The sequence below is a fragment of the Haliotis asinina genome, chromosome 1 (genome assembly GCF_037392515.1).
Source record: "Haliotis asinina isolate JCU_RB_2024 chromosome 1, JCU_Hal_asi_v2, whole genome shotgun sequence".
Lineage (NCBI taxonomy): Eukaryota > Metazoa > Mollusca > Gastropoda > Lepetellida > Haliotidae > Haliotis > Haliotis asinina.
This window is the reverse complement of record NC_090280.1, coordinates 65946222-65964729: the sequence shown is the minus strand read 5'-3', so window position 1 is coordinate 65964729 and position 18508 is coordinate 65946222. Positions and strand designations below refer to the sequence as shown.

The 18508-nt window shown below is 44.8% G+C and overlaps 2 protein-coding genes across 2 annotated transcripts in view; one reads left to right on the top strand and one right to left on the bottom strand.

Annotated features, from left to right (window-relative positions):
* Positions 1 to 6414, bottom strand: LOC137282092 (uncharacterized). Its single transcript, XM_067813828.1, has 3 exons — positions 5230 to 6414; positions 3382 to 3592; positions 1 to 1634 (listed from the first exon to the last, which is right to left on the bottom strand). The coding sequence occupies exons 1-3, from the start codon at positions 6099 to 6101 to the stop codon at positions 411 to 413; spliced, it is 2307 nt and encodes a 768-aa protein (XP_067669929.1). The 5' UTR covers positions 6102 to 6414; the 3' UTR covers positions 1 to 410.
* Positions 6415 to 8710: 2296 nt separating this feature from the next.
* Positions 8711 to 18508, top strand: part of LOC137296114 (serine/threonine-protein kinase Chk2-like) — a 33738-nt gene continuing 23940 nt past the window's right edge. Inside the window, exons 1-2 of the mRNA XM_067827803.1 lie at positions 8711 to 8954; positions 10303 to 10430. Coding sequence (XP_067683904.1) covers positions 8744 to 8954; positions 10303 to 10430 — 339 coding nt within the window. The 5' untranslated portion in view covers positions 8711 to 8743. The remainder of the gene's footprint in view (positions 8955 to 10302; positions 10431 to 18508) is intronic.

Genomic DNA, 18508 nt, shown 5'->3' with positions numbered 1-18508 from the left:
TATTTGAAACAGATTTATTCGAGCAAATGTTCCATACAGAGCTCTGATAACACCATTAATGAATGTAAATTTTAAAGCAATGATTAAAGTATCAATTTTGTATGTGATCGACAATGCAGACTTGCTTTCAGTTCGAGGTCTACAGCATCTACCAGGCTCACAACATATACTCACATCCAACCATCTTCCACTACACATTCCCTATAGGCCCACCCAGACCATAGAAGCAAATCGTAGCCACACAAATACCAACAACATGATCACCCACATTCCTTATTGGTAGGGTCAGTGGGCAGCCTGTAGTTTAGTCCTGTTCTGGTGTCCCTTACTGGGATACTGCTGGAATATTGGTTAACGTGGGGTTACACTCAAACACTCATTCCTTCTTCACTCACTCACTCATAAATTGTTTATGAATCAAGTGATTCTCTATTACCATGGCAACCAACAAATGCAGAATGGTTTATAGTCTGCCCGTCTGCCCTCAACCTCTGTCTAATGGCTCTGTCTGTGTCACTTATAAGAACAAATGATGTGAGATGACTGTCATCAAACTTCGGGTACGACCTCTCATACTCCTCCTCATCCACCCCTACCGTCTTCAACAAGTCCCTCGCCTCCTGGGTCATGTGTTCAAGGCGTATCTTACGAAAGTGGATGGATTGCATCCGATACAGCGCATGAACTAACTCCCCAAGACCCAGCCCCACAAGTCGCTTGAGAAACGCCAGTGCTCCCCAAACAGGATGTGTGGTGCGAGGGTGTTCAATCCTCAGCTCCCTCGGGACGGGCGGGAAGAGTCTTTTCTGGCATATGCTCGCAGCAGAAGCTATCATACCTGGGAGTAAGAGAAGCTTTTTAATCTTGTGAGCACAGAGGACTAACAACTGTTCATCTGTCAACTGAAACATATTCACTGACGTCCTAAACGATCGAAAACAGCTTGGAGTTAGACCAGATTTAGGGCTCTTTTGTTCTAAGCCTTGATTGTGAAGGTCTGTGTCCTCCTCAGTAGGAATCTGTATGTTCCAGGGTCCGTTACCCTGGGACATGTTTGTGACTGACTCATTGATATGTATTACAGCACTGTCTGTTCCCTCCTCCAGGTTGTCGGCGTCACCGCTGCCGTCATCGTCCACGGTAATAACCGCCACCTCCTTGTTAACCTTGCGCTGATCGCTATATGCCCCATGCACCTTACCTTTGTCTCCATCAGCGTGCGGTCTCTTGCATCTGACAATATCAACAGCATGTTGCTCGTTTTCTGTTGAGGAGTGTACCATCCATGGCGATCTTGAATCACCACTTGATATGTACACAGGGCCGTTGGAAGATGATTCTTGCGTTTTGGAGTAAGTTGATGTCTGAAAATCCATATTCGACTTTTTCCCTGACTGACCCCTCCCCGGTGTGATCAAAAGTCCCTCCTCTGTCCATCGCCCCGTTCTCCCCGCCTGGGGCATGAAGACAGTCTCTTGCAAGTGCTTGTGGCCGATTTGGGACGGGCCCTGCATGAAAGAAGTGTCGTGGCTGACATCGTTCCTCTCCGGCATATCCTCCCACGTGTTGTCCTCACTCAGGCTTTCCTCGTTCGGTAGAAACGACATCTTCTGGTTGATCAGGTACATTAGGATCTGAAAGGAAACACACCCATAAGTCCTCGCTGTTTTGTATTACCAAAGTGAATAGGAACCAAGTGTATAAAGCTGGTGGCACAAGCCGGGATCGAGATCCCAGGTTCTATGATTGACTGATCGGTGTGTATCGCCATACCCGGATGTGGATTGTTGATAATCAAATCAGTTACTGATTCGCCTGCTCTCTGGGATGTACGTTACATTTGTTGCACTACTGCTAATCAAGCCCATGAAAAATATTCACTGCTGTCATGCAGAACTTGCTCCTACATGTATTCTGGAGCAGAACAATTCCAAAATAAACAACATATCTGTGATAACATCGTACAATCAACCTTAAGAAACACGACTTCAAAGAGTTCAGTATAAGAGTTCTATTCGAATAAAATTCATAAACACAACAAAAAGGATTCGTGAGATTTGCGAAACATGGCGATGGTGACGAGACTGAGGTGACAGCCATTATGGAGGCAAATAGATGGCGGGCTAACAGTCATCCGTAGGGTGGGACCAGAGACCATATAATATATATCTATTATATGGTCTCTGGTGGGACGGGGTTGCTCTGACAAACGGGTCGTCACGTGGTGGTCTGTGTCACCGTGCCATGCTGAGGCTAGTTTTGCACTACACCGTCTACCACAGGCTCGATTATTTATAATCACAAATCATCAGCATATAGGTACAACAGTACTTCATCGCACAAAATTCACTTACTCGTGAAGGATCGCTTCCAGTCAGAATTACCCAAATCGGATGTCAATACGGCATACTTCAGGCGATTATCTGAAACGTATTTCAGTAAGTCGCCGTTTCAGACTGAAGGACTCAAAAATGGTACGCTGTGAGTTCCATATTCCCCAGAAAGTCTGGTAGCCTTTCAACGCATGATACGGAAACCAGCTGAGACAGCACAGTTATACCTTGTAATAGTTTCGGAATAACGACACGAGGTTAAGTTTAGTATTACGCCGCATTTAGCAATATTCTAGCAATATCACGGCATCTGACACCAGAAAAGGGTTTCACACAATGTACCCATATGGGGTGTAACACGAGAGAAAGGCATGGCAGAAAATAGTCTAACGGTGTGAACAGAATTTGACAAACTAACACATTAACTCGGTGCTCATTGAGGCTGCAAGGGTTGTGTGATCCTCGGGGAGTTGAGATAATACGATGCGGTGTTTGATACTGACATCCAATGATCGAGGGAGAAACAATCCGCCTTTGAGCTGCTGGGCTGAACTGGATATTGGCGGTATGCAAATATACATGAATATATAGTATATTAATACGGTGTAAGTAGCTGCATGTATGTACCTTTGTTTATCATTTTTTTTGTTCAAAAGGAGAATGTGCTACCGCAACTTAGGGACAGTGTATTGCTGTGCGGTGTTGCATCCCTTGGTTCTCAGGTTCGATTAAATGTGCGCTCTGATTACAGGCCTTGATGTCTAAGTCCCACGTCTGCCACCACAAAGCATACATTCGTATTTACAACAACGCTGTAAACACCGTCACCCTTGGAATATGAACAGTACAAACACAAACTCGTGCTGGACGGCTAAATGAGTGAGTGAGTTATAAATATAAATGAGTGATTTACGCGCTTTTTAGCAAACTTCCGACAATATCACGGCGGGCAAATTAGAAATTGGCTTCACACATTCTGTCTGTGTGGGGAATCGAACCCGGGTGTTGACTGGCCCACCGCCCCGGCAGCTGGACACATTATTCTCACCTGCCTCGCAGAGTCAACTGTGTCCGACGTTATGACCGTGGATGGAAGTACGTGGGCGCCATACCCACGTGCAGATAGGTCAAGTCCATTCTTGAGTGCCGTGAGTACGGCACAGATTCTGGCCAGTTGACCAGCAGCTTTGGCTAGCACCCCTCTTCTTCTCTCGTCGTAGAGGAAGCCACTCTGCCATAACTCCAGCTCTGCTCTACATCTTCAACATCAACATTGCACATTGACATTGCTGTATGTGGACAAAATAGAGGTCGATTATAGACTGAGGGTTTCTGACAACTTCTGAGCCTCACACTGACATTGTTCAACTGTGAAATTATTGTGACATTGACATGTCATAGAGTTGTCGAGACTTTTGTGTTACTCGTTATGTTTAAACAAGTCAGTAAAATAGGGAACTATTTGTGACCTCTGGTGAATGAGTGAGTTCAGTATTTAGCAATATTCAAGCAATATCATGACAATATCACGACGGGAACACCAGAAATGGGCTTCGCTAATTGTATACATGAAAATCTCTCGCGTAACACGCGAACACTTTAACCACTTCCATGGCTACATCGCCGCCCCAATGACCTTTGAAAATATACAAACGTGGGGAAGTAACAGTGATCATGTACTTTCAAAAATACCAGAAACCATCCATGTACAGATATGTCCAACACTGCGAGGGGCCTTCCTACCCTTGTACCAACAACAGATGACTGGATGACTGTCAACACTGACAGGGTGACAATTACTGCTGTTGTGCACGCCTACTGCTAGTGCATTCTAGAAAGAGATAGTTTATTCATATATGCCTGAGACATCATTATAAATGTATAGAAGGATATTTTTCAAACAAGAATTTAAACGAGATAACACTTTGACATCATTGAATTGTGACACTATAAGAACATTATAGACAATCCACATCTCAAGGGGAACACTGTTTCGAATTATCTTCCCTGATACTCGTGTTTAGATGGTCGTGAAAATGTTTAGAGGGCCGTTTGAGCACAGTCCAGTATAGCTGGATTGTAACAGATATGTCCTTTATGACGTCATTCGTCGATTGTCCCGATCAAAGGAAGTCACTTCGTCCAGTAGGAGAAAGGATTTCTTAAAGATAAACATGACATAAAAATGTCTAAGTACACTACCTGTAAACTATCACTGAAATTAAGTTACAAATACAAACACCTAGATATGTAACCGAAGCCTGCCTGTGAGCGAGGAACATCACTGAATCACCTGCTGTTAACCCTGCTGATGGGAACGCGTCCCTGTCTTGAAATAACAATGCAACCATTTTATTAAAATCTAATTTGCGACGGCAAATTCTGGAAAAAGTTTTTTGTTGTTGGGTCAAAGTATATAAATAGCACCAACATTATTTTCACCTTATGTGAACCTACACATGAATTAAATCGCTACATATTGGCGCCAAACGCAGATACGACCTCGAATGCTCGTACGAACTACCCCATCTACAGTGAAGAGAATTACCTCTAGTAAACTGCAATAATATCTGCGTTGAAGAGGAGTATGTTGAATAACACCTTGACATTTTGACGGCTGTCATTTAGTTCTATGTGAGGCTCAGAGCGTATCAATGACTACATCCGAAATCTTATTCGAAGGTAACTGTTCCAAGCGTGAATTTGCGAGTAGTTTATGATGCAGATAAACTTTTAGTATAAAGAACAAATAACATATCTTGTGACAAATGTCTGTTTTGAAGGAGAATCCGACGACAAAATATTTCCCCCAGCATCGCTGAGTTTGTAAAGAAAAGCTATGTCCTCCCTAATATATGACACGGTCATCATCTGATATTGTCGCGATCAGACTAACCTTTGAAACGTGGCCCGACCATCCTCGGTGAAGACGTAAGACACCGTCTGCACCTGGTGGTAGTTCCTGATGCTGGACAGAATGCGCTGAATTGGGGGTTGGGAATCCACAGAGGACGATGTCGTCTGCTCGGAATGACATCCATGGTCCCTCGGGCAGACGACATGAACTCGATCAGATAAGCCATCAGCATCAAACATCTCCATTAGAGCCGCTGCATCCATAGCTTCTATCATGGCTAGAAAACTACCGTAGACGCAAGACGGTGCACCTTCGAAGTCTGTTCCAGGAGATAGGTTGACGGGTGAATCGTATATCGACAACAGAAGCTGAGGGTCAAAGAATTTGGATTCCAGACATCGCCGTCTTAGAAAGGTTCCAAAGTTATCAAACATCCCTACCAAAGTGTGGGTCCCTGAAATCATCTTTATGCTTTCCTCTACCTGTGGAAGATTATGTTCGTCTATCACAAACCTCGGATAATGTTTGTCTCTTATCTCGGAGTTTTGGGTCCTACATAAAGCTTGAATTTCTTTTTCCAAACCACAAATTGCAGTCTTTATCCTTTTCAATGCTGGCGTTTTCTTATCACCTCTTCTCCCTGCCACAAGAATCCAGAGAATCGGCTTTTCCGACCAGTCAGTGTCGATATTAACATCCGTCTCAGAACCCATGCAAGCAGAAACTGCTACTAGCAGGGGAAACAGGATTGTCTCCCTTGTACAACCGATCGCATCTGCATGAGATTTTATTAGCCTTGCAATAGCAATATCAAAAGTTTCATCAAAGTTGCTTAAACCTGTCTGTTGGGCCAGACGAATCCTCTTCAAATATGTCCGCACCGCCTCCGGAGGGTATGTCCGAGGAAGCATATCTGATGACTGACTGCCGCGTTAGCTGACCAAGCATTGATTCGCGAGTCGCACTCGCCAAATACAGCTGCTAAATTTAGCACGTCTGGTTAGCGGCTGACATGGAGGCGAACACCGGGACTAGTGTAGAAGCGGGTGAACAACCCATGTTATTGTCTGTTGCTGATATATACGGCTCCATCGGCTACAACGTCTGTTGCTGATTTATGGCTCTCTCGACTACAACATCCACACAGCTAACTACCTTCTAGCCACATCAACCTGCCAACACTTTGTTGACCCACTTCTCTGATTTTGCTAGGCTAGCCCATTCGCTTTAATTAGCAGGTAAGCTAGCTAGCACAATGGACGAGCCCATATTTAAAGGAGGTTGAGCTGGGAAGTGTTTCGCCATTTTTATCAGACAAAAATGTACTCAGATAATATATCAAATACAGGGTGGAAAATAAGTAATTGTAAGTTCTAATCCACGAGCACTGGCAACCATCAAGTTGTACAAGCGAAGGGATGGAGCGTGTTTTGGCCAACAGAGTTGGAGTGGTATATAGGGAAGGGTGGGGTGAGTGTTAAAACTCGGGGGTACGAACTGTAACCTATGCTTTCCTCTACTAATAAAATGTAAGACTTTGATCACACCATTAAATACTTGGTACAATCAACTGTACATTTTTGTCGCAGCAGGAGTCCACGGAAAGTAAGAAAATCTATCGATGTGCGCTTTAGGACGCATTCAATTCACTTCTACATCTCCGATTAGCTACTTTGGTTCGCTGACATATATTATTGGATACATGTCATCACATATCACATCCCAAGTGGACAGATCGGTACTCATGACATCAATCACCAGATGGGTCAAGATTCGCTTAGTTACAGACCGTGGACATGTAACTGGAATATAGTGCTGCTGACCGCCGCGTCTAAACTCACCCACTACAACTCTTTGAGAAAGTCGAGGTGTACACTCTTTAGAGGGTGTGTGTGAGGGTGTGTGTGTGTGTGTGTGTGTGTGTGTGTGGTGGGGGGGGGGGGGGGGGGGGGGGGGGTTGATGGTATTCCACGCCTCAGTGTGTATAAAATAGTCATATCACTTGGAAACATAACAGTACAATTATATAACATCGCTGTAATAATTAAATGTTCCACAGAACACATAAGGAAGACAACACTGTGGCATACTGTAGGAATGTTGCAACGTATGCATTGATGCATTGATACAGGTCTGTTGTATTCACAAAGTGTTTTAGGGGGTATATTTCTGATTGAGGTGATTTGTATACATCCAAAGCGGTCCTCATCACATATGGAACCCATCACATATGACGTTAAGTAACCAACGACCAACCGCGAACATGAATCAAATAGCTCGAGACCCGTGAAAAGGTCCGGTTTAGAATAGGCCTTCAGCAACCCATGTTTGCCATAAAAACTGACGAAGCTTGTAAGTGGCGACTAAAGGGATCGGCTGGTCAGGCTCGCTGACACATGTCATCGGTTCCCAGTCGTGCTGATCGATGCTCATGCTGTTGGTCACTGGTTTGTTTGGTCCAGACTCGATTATTTACAGGCCGCCGCCATATAGCTGGAATATTGGAGTGCGGCGTAAAACTCAACTCACTCGTATAGATCTAGGTCGAATATTTCGTGGTGCGGCGTTTAAAACCATACATACAGTTAGCTCTGTTGCTCTTAAAAACTACACATATAGGTCTAAAAGTGGGTATGTCGAAGGTCATACAGCTGATCAATGGATTGTCTGGTCGGGACTCAATTGTTCACTGACAGTCGTCATTCCGCTGGAATCTGGAATGTTGCGGCGTTTAACAAGATACAACAAAGCAAAGAAGCTGACTTCTGAAGGCTTTTTCAAACATCGAAATAACTTTCCACCGTTGTACATTGTCACTGTAAGCCCTGCTTCCAGCAGCGAAATAGGCGAATGATCGACACAGCAAGTCTTGCCAAGAGGTGCAGCTTGCAGACTTCAACATTTCGTATAGTTCTATTTTTAACCTGTGAGCGGCATCTTAATGCCGACTAAGCTCTGTCCTTGGAAGTTTCGTGATAAGTGACAAGCGATGAGAAATCGCAGCGAGTAGATATTACTCAGTCAGGCTCGCAGATATCGGAGTTCACGAAAAATGCTATTTTCCAAACGCCTTTATACAGACCCATACCATAAATGAGTGTAAGATTTCTTGATGTGTGACATGTAATGATGTGTTACAATCATTCAGTTTCTTCATCATTTATCTGTTTAGAATTATTTTTTTTATATAAGGTAGTGAATGATCGCGCCTCCTACGAAAGTCCTAGGCCGAACACTTCTCAAGATACATACCTTCGTGTGTCTATAATATCATATGGCCTCTGCTATTACCTGACTAAGAACACGATGAGTATTGCTATCAGTATTCAATATTTGAGAATAACTCATTGTTCAACCAAGGATAATCTACAACATAGTCTCCATGGTTCAACTAACATTTGTCAATATCAATTAAGATTGTTTCCAGTTTTCACTAACGGTAAGAAATGCAAGGGACATGTGCGATGATGAGTAAAATATTGTTCAACAGATGCCTCAATCTGAAAGAATGGGAGTTGTTGTTTGGTAAATAGTATGTGTAATCTCCCACGCTATGAGCGGTTTATCCGGGGCGATAGAACCGTGTGTATACCCAGGTACTTTAGCCGGACGTTTTAGTGACAGTGGGACAAGCCAGGGGACCATACCATCCAGCATGGAGACGCTACCGAGCGACATGGTTGACGGCGAATATAGCGAGGAAGATGACATGGAGGAGACGTGGGGCAGATTGTTTCCTCTTGGTGCAAGCTTCGTTGCAGTCGGTTAGAATCTTATGCTCGTGTTTCTTCTGTGCGTTTGACAACAAAGTCAAGATAGAACATGTTCTTAAACTGACCTACTTCTCATGATACGAGCTCCATGGACGTTATGTTGCGAAATAGAGATACTATTTTATGATTTGAGCAGGTTGTCACCCCCTTTAAACATGGCCGCACCCCCTTAAATACTGAACTTTAGGTGAGAGGAGAACTAGAGGAGAGGGACATTGACCAACAATATTATGCATGGCCTGCTACACGGTGCACTGGCGTGGCGACAAAATCAATGAAGCGTTTTGTGTAAATAAATGCTTATTAGACACTTATTCAGGGAGGTAAATAAATTATGTTGAGTATGTGAACCATGGGATAGTTCCATTTATTTCATATGTCATTCACTATTCTTCATAAAATGAGTTATAGTATTAATAAACGTTCCACCATCAGTCACAAATTCAAAGACTTGAGTATTTGTTGGCATGTCACGGTGACCTAGGTGAATCTTATGCTTTACTTAATACATAGATCACTGGCTGTCAGTAGTCAGAATCTGTGTAACCATAGTGACCAACAGGTAGTAGGTTACTCTGGTGTTCGGACTATGTTAAAATCTCATGATTGATGATTGGTTCATTACAACCCATCAGTCATTGAAAATAATTGGTTAGCATCATTTATCAAATTTCCCAGTTATGGTTGTTAAGCACAAAGAATTAGAGACAACGTTTGTAATTCTTTATGCTTTTTAGCAAATCACATAAAATGCCTTAACATACATTCAATCATGACTTGGAATGACCTTGTAGTGCATAGGAAATATAAATGTAATGACAGACAAAACTGACCTTGTGGAAAAGATTGTTTCTTTCTTGCAGTCACTCGCCCTGACAAAAGTGGCTTTTAAAACAAAATTTGAACCCGTCGTTTAGTCACTCCGACCAATCATCGATTATTTCAGTTAGTCAGACCACCACTGGCTCAGAGTTTTCTACTGTCATCTGTCCTTCCATGAATTTGAATCTGAAAAAATCATTCCAAACTTTGAAGGCATATCAATGTCACATATTTGCATGTTGTTGCTTTGATTTGTCAGTGGTGATCTTCTTCGCGTGTGTTCATCATGAAACCATTGTACATGAGACAAACCTATCCTACTGTCCAGTCAACATGTTGGGCTTCAACACAATTCCAGTGATTTGCTGCGTTTTTCATTTATCATATTGATAGGTATTATTATGTGAGAGAGTATACATGCTCCACAGTCAACAACATTACATCAGTATGAATGACTTAAGTACCTTCTGTTTCTCAGGGAGTATATTGGTGTTGAATAGCTGTCCCTCCATTTCAGACTTGGTGAAAGATGAGTATACATTTGGGAGGGGAGACAACTGTGATGTGTCTTTCAATGGGACCTCATCAGCACGGAAGAACCAGTGTTTCCAAGCCTACAGCAAAGTTCATTTCAAGCTAATCAGGGTAATATTTGTATATGTGTTCTTTTGTACAATTCTGTTCTCTAGGCATCCAGCTCATTGGCCATGAAAGGCTGAAGACAACAAGCCTACCAAGCTCAAGACTGCAGTAGGGTAGCCTAGTGGATGGAATATTTGTTCCTTGTACCTGATGGGTTTCAATTACCCACATAGGTGCAATGTGTAGAGTCCATTTCTGAAGTCCCTCCTTTGAGACGTCAGGAATATTGCTAAAAGCAGTGTGAAAACTGATTCACCGACTACAGACTATGTAGTTTCGACCCTTTGTTAGCAAAATGATATTGTCACTGCTAGTGTAAAGGCTAGGTTAATTCATGTCTCTGTCCCTGGGAGACTTTCCTGCTTTGAGGACATCAGTTTCTAAATCTGTCCAGAGAGGACTGGGGTTGGGGAGAGGGCGATTCTTTCAGACATGGTATGTAAAGTTCACATCACCAGATTGAAAACAGCCCAAATTTTGCAATTTCTCTGCGAATATCTTTCTTAGGATTTCACCGTGATAATCTGCTTTATTTACTAAAACATTGTCTTGTTCATCTTAACATATGGTATCACTGTCATTACATCATCATAGGCCCAAGGCATGGTGTACTAAGAACACGATCAGCAGTCAATGGTTTCACTTTGTAGAAAAGTATCTGTACATTTAACTTGGTTTGTAAATTGTACCTTCTGCAGCAATTAGTAGCATCAAACTTTGAAAGGTTTTGAGGTCAAGGTTATCTTTGGGATGAATGTAGTTTATACTGAGAAACACGCATTACCAGTTATTGTTGTTGTCTTACTTGTATAGTGCTGTCTTGGTTCGTGCCCAGGTCTGGAAGTGTGTGATACTTGTACAATGCTGAGGCTTGTCTTGGTTTGTGTCCAGGTTTGGAAGTGTGTGGTACTTGTACAGTACTGAGCCTTGTCTTGGTTCATGTCCAGGTTTGGAAGTGTGTGGTACTTGTACAATGCTCAGGATTGTCTTGGTTTGTGTCCAGGTCATGTCTGGAAGTGTGTGGTACTTGTTCAGTGCTGAGGCTTGTCTTGGTTCGTGTCCATGTCAGGTCTGGAAGTGTGTGGTACTTGTACAGTGCTGAAGCTTTTCTTGGTTCGTGTCCAGGTCAGGTCTGGAAGTGTGTGGTACTTGTACAGTGCTAAGGCTTGTCTTTGTTAAAGGTCACATGTAACGTAAAACACAACTTTGCAGATTCTGTTACCTTTCGGTATGCACTTACCGAAACAAATCATCAAAAATGCCAATTCAACCTATAAAGTTGAAAAAAACGCGATGAAAAAAAAAGCCCGCGAAATCGGAGTTCAAACGTTTCACTAAATTCCCCCCAGCGCTGGGGGGAAAACTGGTTTCAACAGCTGTGCTGCGCTGCGTCCATAACGCATGCGCAGTGAATAGGTTCGCGGAGCTTGAAACAGTATGCATGCCCAGCGTCTGAGGTCGTGAGCAGTAGTCTAATCTTGGTTGTGTACACAAACAAGTAAATAATCTACTCGTTATGTAAAAAAACCTTGTTGATTGTGGTAAGCAGTCTCTGTCACAGAGAAAGCTCAGTGTCTGGTTTATTCACACCTATATGTCTGCCTGCCTGTCTGCTAAAGACAATATGCAATACACAGCTTCAATCATTGTCAACATGCAATTTGAACTAAACACATATCAGAGTATACGACATAAAGAAAATAAGTTGATTTATGACTCGTGCACCAGAGTCCCGTCTCTGCTACATTATGTAATTAGGCACGTGTGATACACATGACATGTTTTTATGTCTGTGGATTGCAAACAAACTACATTCACTTTTTTCGGATGACTGGATCTGACGGAAACTGGTGCAAACTCTTGTCCGTTCCAAGTCCTGCTTTGTACTTGGACGAATGACAGATTCCAGCCACGCAGTAGTTTACCATCTCTACTGACATGATTTTTGATTGGATCGAGCGCAAATTCAGAGAACATGTATTTTCAAAACCCAACATCTCTATATACATTCTTCATGGATAACGACTTGTTTTAGTGTGTATGATTTTGTTTGACAACAGTATATGAATCCATACTGAAACGACGCATCAAGTACACAAAAAGAAGTTGTTATCCATAAAGAATCTTACTTTCTTGTGACTCGCTATACTTCTAAAATGCCCATCAAACAGATCATCTGTCTTTACACACAATGAACCCTTAGCAGATCAGCAAATGAAATAGCCAATCAGAATCCGTCGTTACACTTGAGTGCACATCCAGGTGCTAAGACTGGGTTCGGTCTCCTGAGGCCTTCGTTCCGGGGGAAGTAAGCCCAAGTACAAAATATTGCACTTTTGAATCGCGATTGTACGCTTATAATTTTGTATATTTGTTTTTTTAAAAGCAGCAATGTATATTATATGTCATGAATAAGTGATAAATGTGTTTTAATTATGTTTGATTTTTTGGTTGCATGTGACCTTTAACGTCCAGGTCTGGAAGTGTGTGGTACTTGTAGAGTGTTGAGGCTTGTCTTGGTTCATGTCCAGGTCTGGAAGTGTGTGGTACTTTTACAGTGTTGCGGCTTGTCTTGGTTCATGTCCAAGTCTGGAAGTGTGTGATACTTGTACAGTGCTGAGGCTTGTCTTGGTTTGTGTCCAGGTTTGGAAGTGTGTGGTACTTGTACAATGCTCAGGATTGTCTTGGTTTGTGTCCAGGTCATGTCTGGAAGTGTGTGGTACTTGTACAGTGCTGAAGCTTTTCTTGGTTCGTGTCCAGGTCAGGTCTGGAAGTGTGTGGTATTTGTACAGTGCTAAGGCTTGTCTTGGTTCATGTCCAAGTCTGGAAGTGTGTGATACTTGTACAGTGCTGAGGGTTGTCTTCGTTCGTGTCCAGGTCTGGAAGGGTGTGGTGCTTGTACAGTGCTGAGGCTTGTCTTGGTTCATGTCCAGGTCAGGTCTGGAAGTGTGTTGTGCTTGTACAGTGCTAAGGCTTGCCTTGGTTCATGTTCAGGTCAGGTCTGGAAGTGTGTGGTGCTTGTACAGTGCTTACGCTTTTCTTGGTTCATGTCCAGGTCTGGAAGTGTGTGGTACTTGTACAGTGCTGAGGCTTGTCTTGGTTCATGTCCAGGTCTGGAAGTGTGTGGTACTTGTACAGTGTTGAGGCTTTTCTTGGTTCATGTCCAGGTCTGGAAGTGTGTGGTACTTGTACAGTGTTGAGGCTTTTCTTGGTTCATGTCCAGGTCTGGAAGTGTGTGGTACTTGTACAGTGCTGAGGCTTGTCTTGGTTCATGTCCAGGTTTGGAAGTGTATGGTACTTGTACAGTGCTGAGGCTTGTCTTGGTTCATGTCCAGGTCTGGAAGTGTGTGGTACTTGTACAGCGCTGAGGCTTGTCTTGGTTCATGTCCAGGTCTGGAAGTGTGTGGTACTTGTACAGCGCTGAGGCTTGTCTTGGTTCATGTCCAGGTCTGGAAGTGTGTGGTACTTGTACAGTGCTGAGGCTTGTCTTGGTTTGTGTCCAGGTTTGGAAGTGTGTGGTACTTGTACAGTACTGAGCCTTGTCTTGGTTCATGTCCAGGTTTGGAAGTGTGTGGTACTTGTACAATGCTCAGGATTGTCTTGGTTTGTGTCCAGGTCATGTCTGGAAGTGTGTGGTACTTGTACAGTGCTGAAGCTTTTCTTGGTTCGTGTCCAGGTCAGGTCTGGAAGTGTGTGGTATTTGTACAGTGCTAAGGCTTGTCTTGGTTCATGTCCAGGTCTGGAAGTGTGTGATACTTGTACAGTGCTGAGGGTTGTCTTCGTTCGTGTCCAGGTCTGGAAGGGTGTGGTGCTTGTACAGTGCTTAGGCTTGTCTTGGTTCATGTCCAGGTCAGGTCTGGAAGTGTGTTGTGCTTGTACAGTGCTAAGGCTTGCCTTGGTTCATGTTCAGGTCAGGTCTGGAAGTGTGTGGTGCTTGTACAGTGCTTAAGCTTTTTTTGGTTCATGTCCAGGTCTGGAAGTGTGTGGTACTTGTACAGTGCTGAGGCTTGTCTTGGTTCATGTCCAGGTCTGGAAGTGTGTGGTACTTGTACAGTGTTGAGGCTTTTCTTGGTTCATGTCCAGGTCTGGAAGTGTGTGGTACTTGTACAGTGTTGAGGCTTTTCTTGGTTCATGTCCAGGTCTGGAAGTGTGTGGTACTTGTACAGTGCTGAGGCTTGTCTTGGTTCATGTCCAGGTTTGGAAGTGTATGGTACTTGTACAGTGCTGAGGCTTGTCTTGGTTCATGTCCAGGTCTGGAAGTGTGTGGTACTTGTACAGCGCTGAGGCTTGTCTTGGTTCATGTCCAGGTCTGGAAGTGTGTGGTACTTGTACAGCGCTGAGGCTTGTCTTGGTTCATGTCCAGGTCTGGAAGTGTGTGGTACTTGTACAGCGCTGAGGCTTGTCTTGGTTCATGTCCAGGTCTGGAAGTGTGTGGTACTTGTACAGTGCTGAGGCTTTTCTTGGTTCATGTCCAGGTCTGGAAGTGTGTGGTACTTGTACAGTGCTGAGGCTTTTCTTGGTTCATGTCCAGGTCTGGAAGTGTGTGGTACTTGTACAGCGCTGAGGCTTGTCTTGGTTCATGTTCAGGTCAGGTCTGGAAGTGTGTGGTACTTGTACAGCGCTGAGGCTTGTCTTGGTTCATGTCCAGGTCTGGAAGTGTGTGGTACTTGTACAGTGCTGAGGCTTTTCTTGGTTCATGTCCAGGTCTGGAAGTGTGTGGTACTTGTACAGTGCTGAGGCTTTTCTTGGTTCATGTCCAGGTCTGGAAGTGTGTGGTACTTGTACAGCGCTGAGGCTTGCCTTGGTTCATGTTCAGGTCAGGTCTGGAAGTGTGTGGTACTTGTACAGCGGTGAGGCTTGTCTTGGTTCATGTCCAGGTCTGGAAGTGTGTGGTGCTTGTACAGCGCTGAGGCTTGTCTTGGTTCATGTCCAGGTCTGGAAGTGTGTGGTACTTGTACAGCGCTGAGGCTTGTCTTGGTTCATGTCCAGGTCTGGAAGTGTGTGGTACTTGTGCAGCGCTGAGGCTTGTCTTCGTTCATGTCCAAGTCTGGAAGTGTGTGGTACTTGTACAGCGCTGAGGTTTGTCTTGGTTCATGTCCAAGTCTGGAAGTGTGTGGTACTTGTATAGTGTTGAGGCTTGTCTTGGTTCATGTCCAAGTCTGGAAGTGTGTGGTACTTGTACAGTGCTGAGGCTTGTCTTGGTTCATGTCCAGGTCTGGAAGTGTGTGGTACTTGTACAGTGCTGAGGCTTGTCTTGGTTCCTGTCCAGGTCTGGAAGTGTGTGGTACTTGTACAGTGCTGAGGCTTGTCTTGGTTCGTGTCCAGGTCTGGAAGTGTGTGGTACTTGTACAGTGCTGAGGCTTGTCTTGGTTCATGTCCAGGTCTGGAAGTGTGTGGTACTTGTACAGCGCTGAGGCTTGTCTTGGTTCATGTCCAGGTCTGGAAGTGTGTGGTACTTGTACAGCGCTGAGGCTTGTCTTGGTTCATGTCCAGGTCTGGAAGTGTGTGGTACTTGTACAGTGCTGAGGCTTGTCTTGGTTCATGTCCAGGTCTGGAAGTGTGTGGTACTTGTACAGTGCTGAGGCTTTTCTTGGTTCATGTCCAGGTCTGGAAGTGTGTGGTACTTGTACAGCGCTGAGGCTTGCCTTGGTTCATGTTCAGGTCAGGTCTGGAAGTGTGTGGTACTTGTACAGCGCTGAGGCTTGTCTTGGTTCATGTCCAGGTCTGGAAGTGTGTGGTGCTTGTACAGCGCTGAGGATTGTCTTGGTTCATGTCCAGGTCTGGAAGTGTGTGGTACTTGTACAGCGCTGAGGCTTGTCTTGGTTCATGTCCAGGTCTGGAAGTGTGTGGTACTTGTACAGCGCTGAGGCTTGTCTTGGTTCATGTCCAAGTCTGGAAGTGTGTGGTACTTGTACAGCGCTGAGGTTTGTCTTGGTTCATGTCCAAGTCTGGAAGTGTGTGGTACTTGTATAGTGTTGAGGCTTGTCTTGGTTCATGTCCAAGTCTGGAAGTGTGTGGTACTTGTACAGTGCTGAGGCTTGTCTTGGTTCATGTCCAGGTCTGGAAGTGTGTGGTACTTGTACAGTGCTGAGGCTTGTCTTGGTTCCTGTCCAGGTCTGGAAGTGTGTGGTACTTGTACAGTGCTGAGGCTTGTCTTGGTTCGTGTCCAGGTCTGGAAGTGTGTGGTACTTGTACAGTGCTGAGGCTTGTCTTGGTTCATGTCCAGGTCTGGAAGTGTGTGGTACTTGTACAGCGCTGAGGCTTGTCTTGGTTCATGTCCAGGTCTGGAAGTGTGTGGTACTTGTACAGCGCTGAGGCTTGTCTTGGTTCATGTCCAGGTCTGGAAGTGTGTGGTACTTGTACAGTGCTGAGGCTTGTCTTGGTTCATGTCCAGGCCTGGAAGTGTGTGGTACTTGTACAGCGCTGAGGCTTTTCTTGGTTCATGTCCAAGTCTGGAAGTGTGTGATACTTGTACAGTGTTGCGGCTTGTCTTGGTTCATGTCCAGGTCTGGAAGTGTGTGGTACTTGTACAGTGCTGAGGCTTGTCTTGGTTCATGTCCAGGTCTGGAAAAGTGTGGTACTTGTACAGTGCTGAGGCTTGTCTTGGTTCATGTCCAGGTCTGGAAGTGTGTGGTACTTGTACAGTGCTAAGGCTTACCTTGGCTCATGTTCAGGTCAGGTCTGGAAGTGTGGTGTGCTTGTACAGTGCTTAAGCTTTTCTTGGTTCATGTCCAGGTCTGGAAGTGTGTGGTACTTGTACAGCGCTGAGGCTTGTCTTGGTTCATGTCCAGGTCTGGAAGTGTGTGGTACTTGTACAGTGCTGAGGCTTGTCTTGGTTCATGTCCAAGTCTGGAAGTGTGTGGTACTTGTACAGCGCTGAGGTTTGTCTTGGTTCATGTCCAAGTCTGGAAGTGTGTGGTACTTGTACAGCGCTGAGACTTGTCTTGGTTCATGTCCAGGTCTGGAAGTGTGTGGTACTTGTACAGTGCTGAGGCTTGTCTTGGTTCATGTCCAGGTCTGGAAGTGTGTGGTACTTGTACAGCGCTGAGGCTTGTCTTGGTTCATGTCCAGGTCTGGAAGTGTGTGGTACTTGTACAGCGCTGAGGCTTGTCTTGGTTCATGTCCAGGTCTGGAAGTGTGTGGTACTTGTACAGCGCTGAGGCTTGTCTTGGTTCATGTCCAGGTCTGGAAGTGTGTGGTACTTGTACAGTGCTGAGGCTTGTCTTGGTTCATGTCCAGGTCTGGAAGTGTGTGGTACTTGTACAGCGCTGAGGCTTTTCTTGGTTCATGTCCAGGTCTGGAAGTGTGTGATACTTGTACAGTGTTGCGGCTTGTCTTGGTTCATGTCCAGGTCTGGAAGTGTGTGGTACTTGTACAGTGCTGAGGCTTGTCTTGGTTCATGTCCAAGTCTGGAAGTGTGTGGTACTTGTATAGTGTTGAGGCTTGTCTTGGTTCATGTCCAAGTCTGGAAGTGTGTGGTACTTGTACAGCGCTGAGGCTTGTCTTGGTTCATGTCCAGGTCTGGAAGTGTGTGGTACTTGTACAGTGCTGAGGCTTGTCTTGGTTCATGTCCAGGTCTGGAAGTGTGTGGTACTTGTACAGCGCTGAGGCTTGTCTTGGTTCATGTCCAGGTCTGGCAGTGTGTGGTACTTGTACAGCGCTGAGGCTTGTCTTGGTTCATGTCCAGGTCTGGAAGTGTGTGGTACTTGTACAGCGCTGAGGCTTGTCTTGGTTCATGTCCAGGTCTGGAAGTGTGTGGTACTTGTACAGTGCTGAGGCTTGTCTTGGTTCATGTCCAGGCCTGGAAGTGTGTGGTACTTGTACAGCGCTGAGGCTTTTCTTGGTTCATGTCCAGGTCTGGAAGTGTGTGATACTTGTACAGTGTTGCGGCTTGTCTTGGTTCATGTCCAGGTCTGGAAGTGTGTGGTACTTGTACAGTGCTGAGGCTTGTCTTGGTTCATGTCCAGGTCTGGAAGTGTGTGATACCTGTACAGTGTTGCGGCTTGTCTTGGTTCATGTCCAGGTCTGGAAGTGTGTGGTACTTGTACAGTGCTGAGGCTTGTCTTGGTTCATGTCCAGGT

What these genes read in the sequence shown, in the direction of transcription:
- LOC137282092 (XM_067813828.1), bottom strand. Translation starts at nt 6,101, where the DNA reads ATGCTTCCTCGGACATACCCTCCGGAGGCGGTGCGGACATATTTGAAG. An exon ending in GGTCGGGCCACGTTTCAAAG is followed by an intron (nt 3,593 to 5,229) that starts GTTAGTCTGATC and finishes TTGATGTTGAAG; the next exon opens with ATGTAGAGCAGAGCTGGAGT. An exon ending in CAGTTGACTCTGCGAGGCAG is followed by an intron (nt 1,635 to 3,381) that starts GTGAGAATAATG and finishes GTTTCCTTTCAG; the next exon opens with ATCCTAATGTACCTGATCAA.